Consider the following 17,335-nt stretch of genomic DNA (forward strand, 5'->3'; position numbering starts at 1 on the left):
TCACAGGTTCCAGGGCAACAAAGCAAGTGCGGGAAGAGGTAATTAGCAGCAGGCCCCCTCCCTTCTGAATAACAAAGCACTTTAAGTCAGGCATTGAGTGCCTCTGCATGAGGAGAAACTGCATACCCCATCTCTCACCCAGAGGCACAGAGGCACAGTAAGCATTCCTGTATGGGTTTGCTGTAGTGTTCCCTGCAAGTTGTGTGCCCACTCTCACCCACTGATGGAGCCATGATTGGCAACAAGGAGGGGATGCTCGGATTTAATTAATGTAGACGAGGGAAGCTGGCAGAGTATCTACACGGCAACCTGATAAAATGTTCCACCTCCTACAGCCATGACTACATAAGCCAAATGGAAGGATTTTAGTGGAAGCAAAAAGAAAGTGGGCGGGAGATGTACAAACACATGTTTTTTTAAGGTTCTGGGCATTACAATTAAGAACTGATGTCAAAGCGTTTGATTGAGACCAGAGGAGATTTACAACAAATCGGAAAATAAAGACATCAGTTATATGGAGGAACGTAAAAAAAAAATTCATTTCCTCAGCAGAATGTGTTCAAAATCCTTTTTGAGTTTTGATACAGTAAACCAGGAGAAGTTGCTATTCCTGGCCAAAGGATCCTGAACCAGAGGAAACAAATTTAAGGTCACTGGCAAATAGATGCAAATAGAGAAGGAAATGGGTTTTCACACAACATGTTACAATGATTTGGGATGCAAGCCTGGAAAGATGGTGAGAACAGATTTCACAAGAACCTTCAAAAGAGAATTCAGTAAATGCACAAAAAAAAAACAAAAATGCAGGACCCTGGATAACAAGTTGGGGAGGTGAAATCACTGGACAGTTCTTCCAAACAGCCAATGTAGGCACAATGTACTGACTGTTTTCCTCAAACGTATCAATCCCTGATTCTGTGAAAAATTGTATTGACTGCGAGTCTCTAGTCTTTCATGTCACAGGAAATGCTTGAAGATTTTTTAAAAAAGAAAAGCCTCTAATTCACATTTGGTGTCACTGAAGCAAAGATTCATGCTCACATGAAAAGCCTTAAACTAGCATTATGTACTGTAACAACCGCTGACATAGTCCATTCTATTTTACTTCCTGGACTTCAGAAATTAAGGACAAATTATTCAATAAGCTTTCACTTTATAAGTAGAATGTGAAATCAGATATTTTCAGAAGTTGATTTCACTGAGAAATGTTACGATAAGTAAATTGCTGAACACTACACTCTTTCCAAAAAGCCAACAATTTCTTGTTGTAGTTGAAAGTTTTAAGCTACAGAGAGACCTACAAAAAGATCGATATTTAGGACATAAATGAACTGAATTCAGAATGGCTGGCTTGAGGATTCATACAAGCTGACAAGAGATGAAAATTAAACTGTTTTTTTTAAAACACCAAAGAGAAATGCCAGCAATTCATTTAAAAGGTAGGTCTATTTTGAGAGTTTTATCTCAATAGCTTCACAGAGCTGTCACTCCAAAATCTAAATGTGGATGCACAACTTTAAAGACTACATTTTATATCAAGGGAAGAGTAATTTGTTGGGTTTGTTTAAGGATATAGGATGAGGCAAAGGTAATTTTTTTTTAAGAAGAATATCGTAAACATTCACTAAAATTGCATTTGAAAGAGTCTTTGAGGTGGAAGGGGAGGTATAGCTGCAGAGCAGGGCACACTGAAATACGGGAGCTAGGTAATGGGAGGTACAGCTGCCAAAGGTAGATTCTCACACAAGAAGTCATGCTGCATCCTTATTTTCTTTCACATGCTGTCATAGTTCCTCAATTTTTGTTCTTTGCTTACTCAGCTTAATGTCAACTTAATTCATGTGTTCATCCATTAGTCCTTGTCAGGTCCATCCTACTTCAACAGATTACATCTGTACATTCCCACTCCCTCCAATCCAGTCTCTCTCACAATTATGAATTCTGCACAATAGAATGTGGACTAGTGGCGAGCGCAGGGTTGGAAGAAGTTAGAGAGATTTGAACGGCCAGGTTATGGAGGGATTTGAACACAAGGATGGAAATTCTCCATCCAGAGATAAGTAGATTAAAGTCCATAAGTACAGGGTGCAGATGGGATGCAAGCTACATTGTGTCAATGCAAAACGGTGGTCAGGATTGTTGAGGATGCAGGAGTTATAAACAGTTTGATTCAATCTGAGGCAGTGGCCATTGAGGAGATAAAATGGACGGCAAGGCTCCATAGTTTGCAGTGAAGGTGGTAGCTGAGTACACTGGTTTCTGTCTTTCCTAGCTAAAATGGAGAACACTTGAACAGACTGTTCATCCACATTTCCCTTTATGAGAGCAGATCACAAACTGTGTAATAATAACATTTTGAGGATTGCAACAAGTAACAGTTGTGTTCAAAATAATACAAAACCTGTTATTTGAGTAATCATGTAATCCATTTATTCAGAGAATAATCAGAATTGTACTTACTATGTTGAAATATTCAGAATTGGAAAGGTACAGAGAATCATTTCTATAGAGTCATGTGATGGAAAGCATGCATTTAAACCCACAAAGGATGTTTCGTACTTAAGGGTTCAAGAAAATTGTTTTATTTCAATATGTGTTCAAAATTCCCTTCATTGCATGAACACCATTTTCCCTGGTATGCAGGTGAACCACTTTGATCTCAAATACTGCACCTGGAAATGAGAAAGACCTTAAAGGGCACCATTAAATTGGCCTTGGCTTGGCTAATAGCAGGTGCTATGTGACCTGATGATGATAACTTGCACCACCAAAACTTTTGGTCCTGCATTTTGCTTCAGGTTAATGTTGCTCAAGAGTCATGGGAATTCAGCATTCAAGAACTGTGACACGTAGGCATCTCTGATTATTCCACTGCCTCAATTGGCAGCAGTTTCCTACAAAATGAATTCTCTTTTCTTTCACAGTTTCAAGTTTAGTCAAAGATGAGGAGCACTCAATCCATACAATATGGAAAATTTCATTCTTTTAACATTTTTCGAACAGTAAAATAATTTGTTGAAAAACATTAATGGTCGAATTTCCAAATCCGAATACTAAACTGCAAGTAACATCTTGACTCTATAACATTGTTCCCAGTACTACCTGTGTCAATGTACAGCCAGCAATTAACGTACACTCTGGTTTATACTATTATTTTTACTATCACTTATTGATTTAAGGAGAAGCTCAAGAAAAAATACAATTGCTCAAGAGTGGAGACAATTGGTTCTTCCGACACTCTTGGCTGATTACCTTCCACATCTAGTACTGATGTGCTTCCCAATAAACTTCTTAATTAATAACTGCTTCATTCAGTACATTCATTTTATAGATCTCACATCACATTTATTTATCTGTAATGCCGATTGTTTTAGTTATCAGACATCAAAACCGAGAGCCAATGCATTGTTTTACACAGAATTTACTCGACAAAGAAAGGCTATTTGGACCAGTGCCAATTTGTAACTTGCCACACAAGCTACCTTCTACTGTTTTCCACTTCACTTCATCCTATCAGCTTATTCTTCTTTATTCTTCCTTCACTCATGTACTTATTGAGCTTCCCCTTAAATGAATCTACATTCATGTGATTGTTGGTTCCACGTTTTTTTTCCCCCAACATTCCCATTTAGTAACAGGTTCTACCCTAAATTCTCAACTGAATTTATTCCTGCTTTCACAATTATAGTCCCTAGTTTTGGAATGTTAAGAGTCATTCTGGAAAGTATATAAAGAAGTTTCTTTTTGATAAACTACCACACTGCAAACTACTGCCGAGAATGTGCCATTTTAAAAAAAAAATTCATTTGACTTCAGTACACACTCATATGGGTAAATACATCTATATATCACACATGAACACGTACATATATTTTAAAAAGATTACCTGAATAAGAGGAATAACAACAACACTGTAATATCAAGTCGACACGACTGAAATAAACACATCATTTGTAAATACAAAAACACATTTCAATTTAGTTCTGCTCACCCAGCCCTCCCTTTCACTATCATTTTCTCAACTTTCTTCCCCCTTTTCCATTTTAGACATCGTAACTTTAACAAGTGATACCTTAGGTCTACTCCTATTCATTAACTTTCCTTTCCAGACTCAGGCATTGTTGTGGGCTAGGTGCCCTTTTATTCAGGAAAAGGGTTCCACGTCCGTAGAAATACACCACTGAAAAGCATATCAGACTTTTTTTTCCTTCAATCGAAACACCATGCAGAACAATGAAGACAGTCAAAATCATGTAGCAGATTTTGATCAACCTTTGACATGATCACACACAGCAATGAGATAACTCTGACTGAGCTGTGCAAATGACCTTCCTGAAAGAAAAATAATCAGTTTCTCTTGCACTATCACAAGAAATAATCCTTGATACTGACATCATATAATCCACACATATGATGGTTAATGACATCTAAATCCTGGACTAACACCTTACAATCACTGGCAAGTATTTTTGATCGCATCTGAATATTTTTGAAACATGTAAAACAGATATCAAATCCAGATTTAAGAGGAAACACATGCAAACCAAACATACCATTGGCATCACCACTTCACACATATTTTTATTCCCTTTTCAGTTACTTCATGATAGATCGTGCATGAAGGATTTGTTAACCTTGCAAAGAGTTTCCCCTGCCCTTTAATCTCACATGTATTTCCATGTGACATACCTCTCTTCTCAAAATGCAGTGGACCATTACAATGACAAAGCCTTCCAAAGAGTCAAAGACAGCAAAGAGGATCTGAAAGAGGGCTGATCTTCGATCGGTGATGGCTAACACTGCAGACATCCAGGTCAGTGCTAAAAGTGGCAGGACAACACAAGAGCTCCAAAGAGATGCCCTGTAAAGGAGGGAAAGAGACCCAGTTTAACACAGAATCCAAATAGAATAAAGCAGAAGTGCCAAACAAACAACTATTACGATTAGGCAACAGCCGATTGGAATTATCGCTAACTAGAAATCCAGCAACCGTTCTGGGGACCCCAGGTTTGAATCATGCCACAGCACATAATGGAAATGGAATTCAATTTTAAAAAAATCTTGAATTAAAAATCTACCGATGACTGTGAAACCATTGCTGATTGTTGGGAGAAAAAAAATCTAGTTAAATAATGTTCTTCAGGGAATGAAATTTGCCAGATTCAACAGATCTGGCCTAAAATTTGATTTGATTTATTATTGTCACATGTAGACAGGTACAGTGAAAAGTTTTTTTTTGCATGCGGTACAGACAGATCATACCATACAAAGTGCATTGAGTAACTGAACAGAGTGAACAAATGTGACTCCAGACTCACAACGATATGATTGACTTTCAAATGCCCTCTGAAACAATTGAGCAAGCCATTCAGTTCAAGGGCAGTTAGGAGCGGGCAATGAACGCTGGCTAGCCAGTGATGCCCATATCCCATGAACAAATTTTAAAAAATCTCCACTGTACTAAAGATAATACTAAAGGTTGTACTGTTTCCTATGCACAAAAAATATCTGAACCATTCAGACTTGCAACAAATATATTTAGTTTCATTTCAATTAAAGGAGCTAATTGCTTCTATCGACGGAAGCGACATTACAGATTTCCTCATACTAAGTTCCATTTCAATAAACTGATCAGTAAGAATATTCATTTTTCCTCGTAATGTCTTTTTTTTCTGGTGCGATGTTATGCATTCAATGCTGAAAATACTAATGATTAATAGCACAATAATTGGTCTAAAAACATCATCAGCTTCATAAAGCAGCAAATCATATTGCACTCAGTACACTTAAAAATACATTTTGAATAATTAGAGGATATGTCATTACCAGCAGTGAGATGTGATATGTGTAATAAGGACATAGGAGGAGATTTGATGCAAATCTTCCATACACATCTTGCTCAGTTGGAAACTTATTGAATCAGAAACTGTCCTCTAAAGATTTCCTCTACTCCTTCTTAAAGTAATAAAATAAACTTCAACATATCTACATAAGTTTACATTATCTTGTTTCAGCCACTGTCTTTCTGTCGAAACAAATCTGTGTTTCTGATATAAAAATATAGAAAGTACTGGAAAAAACCCAGCAGGTCTAGCAGCATCTGTGGAGAGAGAAAGAGAGTTAATGTTTCAACTTGATATTTTTGTAGAGCTCGAGAAAGTAAAGATCGAATGAGCGAAGGGGTGGACAAGGTGTGAACAAAAACCAAAATCTTATGGAGGAAGACAGGAAAGATTGAATAGCAAAGGGATAATGGTAAAGAGATATATGTACGATTAAAGGATGAATGAACAGATGCAAATTGATGCAACAATCATCCAAAATAAAAACATGGGAGCAGAAGTTCTGATCTGGAATTGTTGCAACTTGATATTGATTTTGGAAGAGTGTAAAGCGCAGCATTGAAAGATGAGGTGTTGTTCCTGGAAGCTTATAATGAGCTTCACTGGAACAGCGTAGGAGGCTGAGAACAAAGCAGTCAGAGTGGGAGTGAAGCATCACGCTTGTGGATTGAATGGAGTTGTTACACAAAGCTGTCATCCAACCTATGTTAAGCTGTTCTAATGTGGAGGAGTCTGCATTGTGGGCAGCAAATACAGTACATTAAATTGACAGAAGTACAAATAAATTGCTATTTCACCAAAAAAAAACAAGCATTTGAGGTTTGGGACAACAGGATTGAATGAGATAAAAGGGTTGCTGTTGCATTTCCTGTGCATGCATGAGTAAGGTGCCAGGGAAATGGCGAGGTTATTGGGGGGGGGGATAAAGAAGTGGACCCATGTTTCGCACTGGGAACTCCTTCCTCAGGATGCCGGAAGAGGAGGAGAGGGAAGATGGAAGTACCAGCAGGCGATCATTTGGTTGGGGATGATAAAGATGACAAGAGGAAGCTTGCCAGAATTCTGGGAGGGGGAAGGAGGGTTTAGGGCAGTAATTTAACATATGGAATCAACACAGCTGACACCCAGATAATTGACAATTTCTAAGGTTCAGGAAAAGGGAAAACAAATTGGAAGCACTCGAAACGTGATTTAGTCAGAGTAGATGCAATGGATACTGAAAAACTGGGAGAATAGATTATACTCTCTAAGGAAAGGTACAAATAAATATAGTCCAGAGAACGGTGTAATCAATAGACTTGTCGTGAAAATTGTATGAGGTCTAATTGATGCTTATACCAGTATATATATATATATATATATATATATAAAAAAAACACATGTGCAGGGAAGAGGAAGCAGTACATAAATTAATCCTTAGGAGGCCCAGCACAGATGTGATGGTATGAATGCTTTGTTCCATATTATAATAATTCCACGATATTCTTTCATTATCAAAAACTATCATCCAACACGTGAACTTAGTCTTTTTGAGAGAAAAAAACGCCCATAAATCATAGAATGGATCAGAAAACAGGAGGCCACTTGGATCATTGTGACCATGTCATTTTTCTGCAGGAGCAACTCATCTCATCCCACTCCTCTACTTTTCCCCATAGCCCTGCAATATTTTTTCCCCGATAGATAATTAACCAATTCCCTTCTGCAAACAATTACATAATCTATCTGCGCCTCCCTCTCAGCCAGTGCATTCTAAATCCTAGTGATTTATTGCATGAAGTCGTTTTCCCCCATGTTTCTGTTGATCAATCACCTGCTCTTTGATGTCAATCCTTCTGTCAATGCGAACAGCTTCCTGTTATCCAATCCATTTACATCCTTCATGATTATTTGAACGGCTCTGTCAAATCGTCTCAAGCTTATCCCCAAAGGATAATGGCTCTAGCTTCTCCAACTGTCCGAGAGGTTTCTATAACCTCTTATTTCTGGTAACATCATCATTCTTTTTCCAGTGCTGCAAGACTTCAGGGGTTAAATTACAGGAGGAGAGATTATACAATTTTGGCCTGTTTTCTCTATAATTTAGAAGGTTTATGGTTCATCTGATCAATTTATTCAAGATATTAAGAGAAGAAGGCAGGGTAGACAAAAAATAAACTATTTCCACTGATTGGAGATTCTATGACGAGGGGGTACAATCTAAAAACTACGGCCAGATTGTTCTGGAGAGATGTTAGGAAGCATTTCTATACACGAAGGGGGATAGAGCTTTGGAACTCTCTTCCACAAATGGCAATTGATGCTAGATTAGTTACTTATTTTAAAATCTGAGATCAGCAACTTTTTTGTTAAGCAGTAGTATTAAGGCATATGAATTAAAGGTCGGTCTCAGGAGTTAGACCACAGGTCAGCCATGATCGCTCAAAATGGCAGAACAGGCAGTTGGGGCTGAATGACCTATCCCTGTTCCTATGTTATATTCCTTTTGTCATATAGAAACCAGAATGGTACATGCTACTTCAAATGTCATTTTCCCAAGGCTCTGTCTTTGCATAAAGTGATTTTACTGCATTTCAATTTTGTAAACCTCGAGGAAAGAATCTTAGTCCTTTGTTTGCAATTTTTGTAATGGCCTTATTTCCAAATTTTCAGGATTTAATCCATCTGTTACCACTAGCATCCCCCCTCCACCATTCTTTTGGGGTATATAGCCTCTTTATTCTTCGTGCCAAAGAGAAGAACGTCACATGAATTATACAAGAATTACTTTGCAAATTAAATGCTCGTTCTGAACATTTACTGAATATTGGATTCCAAAGTACAAATTATTTGCACGAACGATGAGCAGTGAAACACATCTCACCTTTTACAAGTGACAAAGAGCAAAAAATTAGCATTAGATAAGGATGATGCCAAGAGAGAAAATGGAATTTTTAATCAATTAATCTGAAACCAGCAGAAGGGAAATCTGCATATATTATTAGGGACATGGCAACTTAGGAAGTCATAATATAATTCAGCAGAGTCAATATAGATTTATGAAAGTGAAAGGGTTTTTGGCAATTTGTGAACATCCCTGAGTTTGTAACTGGCAGGGTCGATAATGCAGAATCAATGGATGTTTAATTGGATTTTATTTTAAATTGACAAGGTGGTGCACAAGAGCTTATTGTACAGAATTAGACCCCATGAGATTAGGGGTAATACATGAACACGTTAGTGGATTGGTTAGAAGACAGGTAACAAAGTAGAAATACCAAGTCATTTGACACTGCAAATTCAATGCTTGTGGATCTCGAATGCTAATGTTTTGTATCAATAACTTCGACAAAAGGAGCAAGTGGAGCATTTGCCAATGATACAAAGTTTTGTTGGAATGTAAACTGAGTGGAGATAAAAGACTGCAAAGGGATATCGATAAACTGAGTAGCAAGAATATGGTGGATGAAATGTATTGTGGAGAAGTAGGAACATGGAAACAAGGTAGTGTGACATTATGAAAACTGAAAGAACTGCGGATGCTTGAAATCAGAAATGAAAACAGAAATTGCTGGAAAAGCTCAGCAGGTCTGGTTGTGAGGAAGAGTCACTGGAACCGAAACGTTAACTCTGATTTCTCTCCACAGATGCTGCCAGACTTGTTCTGCTTTTCCAGCAATTTCTGGGTTTTTTTGTGAGTGTGACATTATGCCCTGGCATATGATTCATAGATAGTTGCAGCTCCAAAAGCAATTGTGAAAAATATGGTCTGCTGGCCTTTATTATAGTCCACAGTACAACGGTTCAATTTTAACACACTTAAATCTCAAACTCTATTCACTTACACAGAGTTAAAATCAGGTATTTTCATGGATTACTGCAAAGTCTTACTGTAACTATATAAGGTCTTTGTGAGACCACATCTAGAATACTACATAGAGGTTTCAACTCCTTATTTAAGAAAGGAAATCTGCCTTACAAGGAATGCAGAGGGTCCATCACACTGATCCATGGTAGAAGGAGATTGTCCATAATAGAAATGAGGTAGGGCTACATCTACACTCCCTAGTATTTCAAAGTAGAAGTGAAGAGAGGGTGAACTGAAATATATAGGGGGTAAACTTTATTCATGGACCACTGCATTACAAATTTATATCAATTTAAATGAGGCATCCTATCAATGAGAAATGTCACATAAGCCATTGCAGATTGTGGCCCACGCAAAGTTTGTCCTGGGGTAGAGACTGACTCAAGTCCAACAGCGCAAGTAGGGCTGAGCAAACCTTTTTTTGGCCCTTAGCATTCTTGATAGGCTTGGCAGATTTGATGCTGCACGATTTTCTGTGAGGAAAATTAGGGACCAAAGTTTTCAAATCAACTGATGAAGCTATTCCTGATGAAGGGCTTTTGCCCGAAATGTCGATTTTCCTGCTCCTCGGATGCTGCCTGACCTGCTGTGCTTTTCCAGCACCACTCTGCTCTAAACGATGGTCATGAAAGACTGGGAGGAGGAATTTCTCCCCCTCCACTTCCCCCCCCCAAAAAAATGCTTGTGAAATTTTGTAATTCTTTATCCCAGAGAGTTGAGGATGTTCAGTCACTGGGTACATTCAGAACAAAATTCACCAGATTTACGGATAGCAGTGGAGGCAAAGGATGTGAGCATAATACAAAAACGTTAAGGTAAAAAAATGTTCATGTTCTTATGGAATAGTGTAGAAAGCTTGCAGGGATGAATGGCTCTTATTTCCTATGCCTTTGCTAACTGAGAAATATCCTTTAACATCTTCTATTAGTTTCATGTTTTGATATCAGCTTGCTCTATTTTAGTAGTTCTCACCTGAAGCCATACAATGAGGAATTGCAGGTAAGAAATATTGGGGAAGTTTTCACTTGAGTTGAAAAAGTTAAGTTCAAATGTAGCATATCTTCAGAACTTTTCAAGGTACTAATAACATAAAATATAATGGATGTAAGTTTGCTCGCTGAGCTGGATGGTTTGTTTTCAGGCGTTTCGTCACCATACTAGGTAACATCATCAATGAGCCTCAGGTGAACCACTGGTGGTATAGCCCACTTTTTAATTTGTGGGTTTAGGTTTCCTTGGGTTGGGAATGTCATTTCCTGTTCTTTTTCTCAAGGGGTGGTAAATGGGATCCAAGTCAATGTGTTTGTTGATAAAGTTCCAGTTGGAGTGCCATGGTTCTAGGAATTCTCACATGTGTCTCTGTTTGGCTTGTCTTAGTATGGATGTGTTGCCCCAGTCAAAGTGGTGCCCTTCCTCATCTGTATGTAAAGGTACTAGTGAAAGTGAGTGATATTCTTTTGTGGCTAGTTGATGTTCATGTATCCTGGTGACGAGTTTTCTGCCTGTTTGTCCACTGTCATGTTTGTTACAGTTCTTGCACAATATTTTGTAAATGACATTAGTTTTGCTTGTTGTTTATACAGGGTCTTTCAAGTTCTTTAGTTGCTGTTTTAGTGTGTTGGTGGGTTCGTGGGCTACTATCATGCCAAGGGGTCTGAGTAGTCTGGCAATCACTTCTGAGATGTCTTTAATGTCTAGAATTCCTGGAAGCATAGCACTCCAACCAGAACTCTAACAACAAACATTGACTTGGATCCCAATTTCCAACCACTGGGAAAAAACAGGAAATGACATAACAGGAAATGACATCACCAACCTAAGGAAACGTAAACAGTGGACCAAAGCACCAGTGCTTCACCAGAGGCTCACTGATGTTACCTAGTATAGTGATGAAATGTCTGAAAGTGAACCTTCCAGCTCAGTGAGCAAACTTACATCCAGAACATCAACCTGAGCTACAAATCTTTTCAATACTCGCAAATAAATTATAATAGATTTTGGCACTGGTTGAATAAGATGGTTAAAAATAATTCAAGGTAGCATTACAACATGTGGAATTATGTCACAAACCCTTCATTGAACAAAGTTAAACATGAACTTACTTTACAAAGAAAATGTTAAAAGATATGTTAAAAGGACCCTGGAATAGATTAAAGTGAAAAAAAGCAGAGGTATTTATTTAATGGATGAAATCGCTTTTTGTTCATCTGTTGCAATAAAAGACTTTCATGGCCTCAGACCTACAGAAATCAATTCAATTCAATTCAGTACAGGACAGGAACAGGAACCAAGTCTGCGCCAATTCCAATCCTTATTTAGACCCACTCCTTATTGCCCACGTACAGGTTCTGTTCCTCTGTTCACCTCCCATTCATATGTCTATCAAGATATGCCTTTAAAGTTGCTAATATGCCTGCTTTCACCACCTCCATTGGCAGTGCATTCCAAACACACATCACTCTCTAAGTAAAAATGTTACCCTGCACTTCTCCCCTAAATGCTTCCCCTCTCACCTTGAATCAGTGCCCTCTTGTAGTTGACCTTTCCACCCTGGGAAAAAGCCTCTGACTATCCACCCTATGTAACCTCTCACAATTCTATAGACCTCTATCAGGTCACTCTTCAGCTTCCTTATTTCCAGTGAAAACAATCCGAGTTTATCCAACCCCTCCTCATAACTAAAACCCTGCAGACCAGGCAACATCCTGGTAAACCTTCCCTGCACCCTCAACAAAGCATCTCCATCCATCTAGTAATGTGGCAAACAGAACTGCATGCAGTATTTCAGGTTTTGTACAGTTGTAATGTAACTTGTCAACTTCTACCTTCGATGCCCCAGGAATCAATATGCCCTTCATGTTTTGAACATTTCTGCATGTAATTACCCATACAAATCTTATTTTTGTACCTATTCTTATATCCTGAAATTGATAACCAACTTTTTTTGTGTTATGTCTTTCCTAAATGCTCTACTTTCACCAGTTGGACTCTTGTATAGCTATCTGGCAACTTCCTCACTCACAGTTTGAATAATGTTAACATGCTGCTCATTATTATATAAAGTTTATTATTCCTATCAAAATTCATTACAGTATTTGATGACAAGCAAAAATTGCACATCCAATTCCAGAGTGCAATTGGTTACTTAAATGTTGAGCAGCAGTGACCACTGGGGAACACTACTTCGCACTTTTTTGCAAGTAGTAAAGAACAAAGCTAAGGACAGAGCAGGAGAAAAGAATGAGCCCAACAATAACACTGTAAACAGGGACTGACAAATCAATTAGCCTGAAACGAGCACTAGGAGAAAGTGAGGACTGCAGATGCTGGAGATCAGAGCTGAAAATGTGTTGCTGGAAAAGCGCAGCAGGAGAAGGGCTCATGCCCGAAACATCGATTCTCCTGCTCCTTGGATGCTGCCTGACCTGCTGCGCTTTTCCAGCAACACATTTTCAGCTCTGAAACGAGCACTAGCCAACATTCATTCTTTATAAGTTCCATGGACAAAGCTCCTTACTGCTTAAACAGACTTTATATTTGATTATCTCAAAGGAATTTCATAATCCTGTGTTTAGTATTGTTGAAACACAATGGATCACAGATAAAATCACTCATTAAAGAGAAATTCTTGTATTTATACAATGCCTTTCACCAACTCAGGATATCATTTCATAACCAATGGGGATGTTCAAAGTGCAGCCATTATTGCACTGACAATAGCATTGACTAGAATAACTGGAAGGATATCCTGTTTCTTTGTGAATAATGCTTTGGGATTTTTAATGTCCATTTGCAACAGTCCTATTGAATATGCAAATTGAATGTTTCATCTGAAAGACAACATTCCAGTTGGACAATCAGTATTCCACTGTTAGCCTACTATTGCTGCTCAAATCTCCAGAATAGAATTGGAATCTACAATCTTCTGACTCAGAGGCAAGAGTACCACTGAATGAGCTAGGACCATTCTTGTGGTTTTTCGGTACTAGTCTTGTCTCAATGGTGGTAAAATCACCTCTGAGTCAAAACATTCTGTACTCAAGCCCCATTCCAGAGACTTCCGTATATAATGCAGCCTAAAAATGTTTGTGTACTGATACAACACTGGAGATCAGCCAGGATTTTTCCCTCTGAACAGTGGTAGGGAAAGTGGTGGGAAGGGTAGGTAATCAGATGGATTGGTTTTGGAGAGATGCCTGTCACATTAGAAATTATGTTCACCACTAAGACCCAGAAAGTGGTCAGTTAAAGAAGTTCTTGCCCTTGGTATTCTGACCATAACTTACCATCAATCAACGTAGTCAAGAAAAGACTATCTGGTCATTATCACATTGCTTTTCATGGCAGCTTGCTGTACACAAATTGGGTTTCATGCTTTCCTGTCAGAGGTACTTATGGTACAGAAGGAGGCTAACTGCTCCATCGAATTCATGTAGGAATCCTGCAGATCAATTCAGTCAGTCTTCCTGCTCATTTGAATCCTGAAGGCCCACAGATTTATTTTCTTCAAATACCTTTTCAAATTTTGGTCTTAAATTTCATTTTGAGATCGTCAATTGTTTCTGCTCCCACTATTCTCCTGCTCCAGCTGCTATGGTGGTGATAAATTCCAAATGATTATCATTCGCTGTACAAAACAGTTATCCCTCTTATTTCTGCTGCATCACTTATCCAAAACCTTAAATTTGAGACCCCTAATCTTGGCACTATCAGCTAATGGCAACAGGTTCTCCACTAGAACAGTGACTACACTTTAAAACAAGTACTTATTGGCTGTAAAAAGTTCTGGAACATTCTGTAGTGTGAAAGGCATAAATTTGAATTTCTTTGACGGTAGTAAATTATGTCAAAAACTATAATTTAATAGCTTACAATGCCATGCTAATCAGAGGGTTTCACACAACTTTAACAAGCTGCTATTTCCAAGCTGATAGATTGATGGTCAGGAATTCATAACCTATTAAGTGCGAGAAAAGTACAAAGATAAATTATCAAAACTCTTGACAGAGAATGGAGAAAAATTGTTCACATGCTGCACAGTTTCGTTACTAGCACAAAGGCTGCAGTAACTGTATATGACAGCAAATCAAATGATGGCTGTAATGATCTTTGTGTGCATGCCCAGCTGTAACACATTTTGACAAGAGTACATCTACACACATGACACACTACTCAATCAAAATAAAAACGCTGTGGTGAACATTTCTTTTCCATACTTGCAATGGTTTCCATAACCATTACTGCCAAAAGTTACATTTAACTGACTACTGGAAAGAACGTATTCCCAAGGTTGTCAAGCTGTCTGTGCAGTATATATCTGACAAATTGGTCCCCTTGTTTTAACTATGCACCACTGAGGAACACTTGTTCAGGAGATTTTTAAGACTGCCTAGGTCATGTGGCCTGTAGCCAACATGAAATGTTTTTGCTGATCAGCATATAAATTTACAGGAACCAGGATGTGTTGTGAATGCATCTGATTGTAGCTTTTTTGTTGTATCTACCAACATAAGTTATTCTTTTTCAGCTTTAATTCAGTCCTGATTTCTTGAAGCACAACTAGTGAGTGCTTTAATTCATTTACATTATTCATGTTACTGGCCTTACTGATCACTTTCTCCACAAGTCACTTATCCCAACTTCCCTTCTTGCCCTTAACTTCCTAATATTAATCTCTGTCCCACATCTTCTGAACTTATGGCCATGGTAAACAATGTATTAAGATCAAGTTGTCATTAAAACTTTAGCATATTTACTGTAAATATTAAACTGTTTCAGCAAAAAACCTAAACACTGTGAATTATGCTCAGAGGAATCAAAAGTATTTGGCTGCCATTTAATTTTGCATATTTTTTAGAAATGATGGCTTTTTTGTTTTCATGTTGGATCAAATATTTGATGCACACAGAACTATCCAGATCTTTAACATCGCTGAATTGAGAACAAGGTCATTCAGCCTGCTTTGTCCCTGCTGACTGTCTGAAAGAACAATGCAGCTTTTATTTTTTTAAAAAATATTTTATGGGATATTGGTGTGACAAAGCCGCCATTTTCTTGTCCAACAACTGTACTCCGAAGTGACTGGCTGTCTATCGGCCACTTCGGAGTACAGTTATGAATCAACCACATTGCTGTTGGTGTGGAGTCACATGTAGGCCAGAGACATTAGGGGACCAGACAGGTTTCTCAAATCAACTGATGATGGCAATTTACAAAAGGTTTTCTTGTCTCATTATGACTGTTTTAATTCCAGATTTCTTTTTCAATTTTAAATTTCTCCAGCTGACATAGCAGATTGTGAACCGACACACCATAATATTACCCTGGGCCTCTGGATTAGACATCCAGTGACATTACCACTATGCCAGTGTCTCCTGTTCCCTTATGTCCTCCTCATAAACCTGTACATTCTTTCCTTCCAGATAATCCAACTCCTTCTTGAATGCCTCAATGGAACCTGTCTACATCACACTCTCTGCCAACACTTGACCACTCTCTGATTGAATAAGTTTCTCCTTATGTCTCTATTTGCTTCTTTTACCAATTAATCCAAGTCCATACCCTCTTATCTCTGACCCATCCACCATTGGGTGCAGTTTATCCCTATCTACTCTGTATAGATCCTTCAGAATTTTGAATGCTTTTGTCAAATCTCCACTTATCCTTCTCAAAGGAAAGCCATTAATTTGGATCACGTGAGGGTTGATCAGGGTAATGACATTAATGTCATTTGGTACAGTGTCACACAATCAAGAGACTCGCAAGAAAAGTTCTTGTCCATGAGTGGAACGATGCTAACAAGAATGTGAAATTGGCTGTGTGACAGGATACAAAGTTTAGCATTTAATGGATATTTCAATTTCTCTACAATGCTGAGTCCCTCAACCCTGGAACTATTCTCACAAATCCTTTCTGCAACCTCTCAGACGCCTTCACATTCTTCCAAAACTTCAGAATTAGACACACTATTTCTTCTGAAGCCAAAGCAATGTTTTAAACAAGTTTTACAAAACTTTTTTTTTTAAATTGTGCTCTACCCCCTTATTGTTAAAAATTAGGATACTCTGTGTTTTATTTCTGACCCCTCTCAACCTGAATACAGAGGAACCTCGATTATCCAAAGGACACCGGCGGGGAGTGTTTTGTTCGGTTAATTGAATTTGGATAATCAAATGCTGGATAACATTGTTTAGCCCAGCATCGGGACCTTGCGAACTTGCCAGCTAATTCGATATTCGGATAATCGAATGCCAAATAATCGAGGTTCCTCTGTATTTCCCTGGCTGCACTTTCCAGAAGTTTGTTTGATGAAAAGAAGGATTTTATTTGTGCACTGGATTTAGAAAGGAAATGGCTACAATTTCGCTTCAAAATGAACTGCTGTGTCAAGATATTATATGTGTGGATTGTGTGATTTCAAACTGAAATCATTAGCTGTAGGATGATGTGGTCAGTTCACTTACATCACACAAGATCATGTGGTTCAGTAGCTGTGCTGCTGCCTGTGAGCCAGTAGCTCCAGCTTGACATCCCACTGTCAGACTTGGTGACCACAGAAGGAACGCTTGTGCTTTGGCTCATTTTTCCAACATTTTTTTTCCCTCTTTGGGGAGTAGAAAAGTGTGGGTAAAAACAAAACAAAACA

General features: G+C 38.3%; 1 protein-coding gene across 14 annotated transcripts in view; it reads right to left on the bottom strand.

The window, feature by feature from the left end:
- Nucleotides 1-17,335, bottom strand: part of adgrb1a (adhesion G protein-coupled receptor B1a) — a 568,355-nt gene that overhangs the window by 52,639 nt on the left and 498,381 nt on the right. For all 14 annotated transcript variants that reach the window (XM_043687847.2, XM_043687845.2, XM_043687842.2 and 11 more), the window contains one exon: nucleotides 4,690-4,861. In XM_043687847.2, the coding sequence (XP_043543782.1) occupies nucleotides 4,690-4,861 (172 nt within the window). The remainder of the gene's footprint in view (nucleotides 1-4,689; nucleotides 4,862-17,335) is intronic.

This window comes from Chiloscyllium plagiosum, unplaced genomic scaffold, assembly GCF_037043375.1.
Source record: "Chiloscyllium plagiosum isolate Xiang-an unplaced genomic scaffold, Cpla_swu_hap1 HiC_scaffold_4, whole genome shotgun sequence".
In the NCBI taxonomy this organism is placed as follows: Eukaryota; Metazoa; Chordata; class Chondrichthyes; order Orectolobiformes; family Hemiscylliidae; genus Chiloscyllium; species Chiloscyllium plagiosum.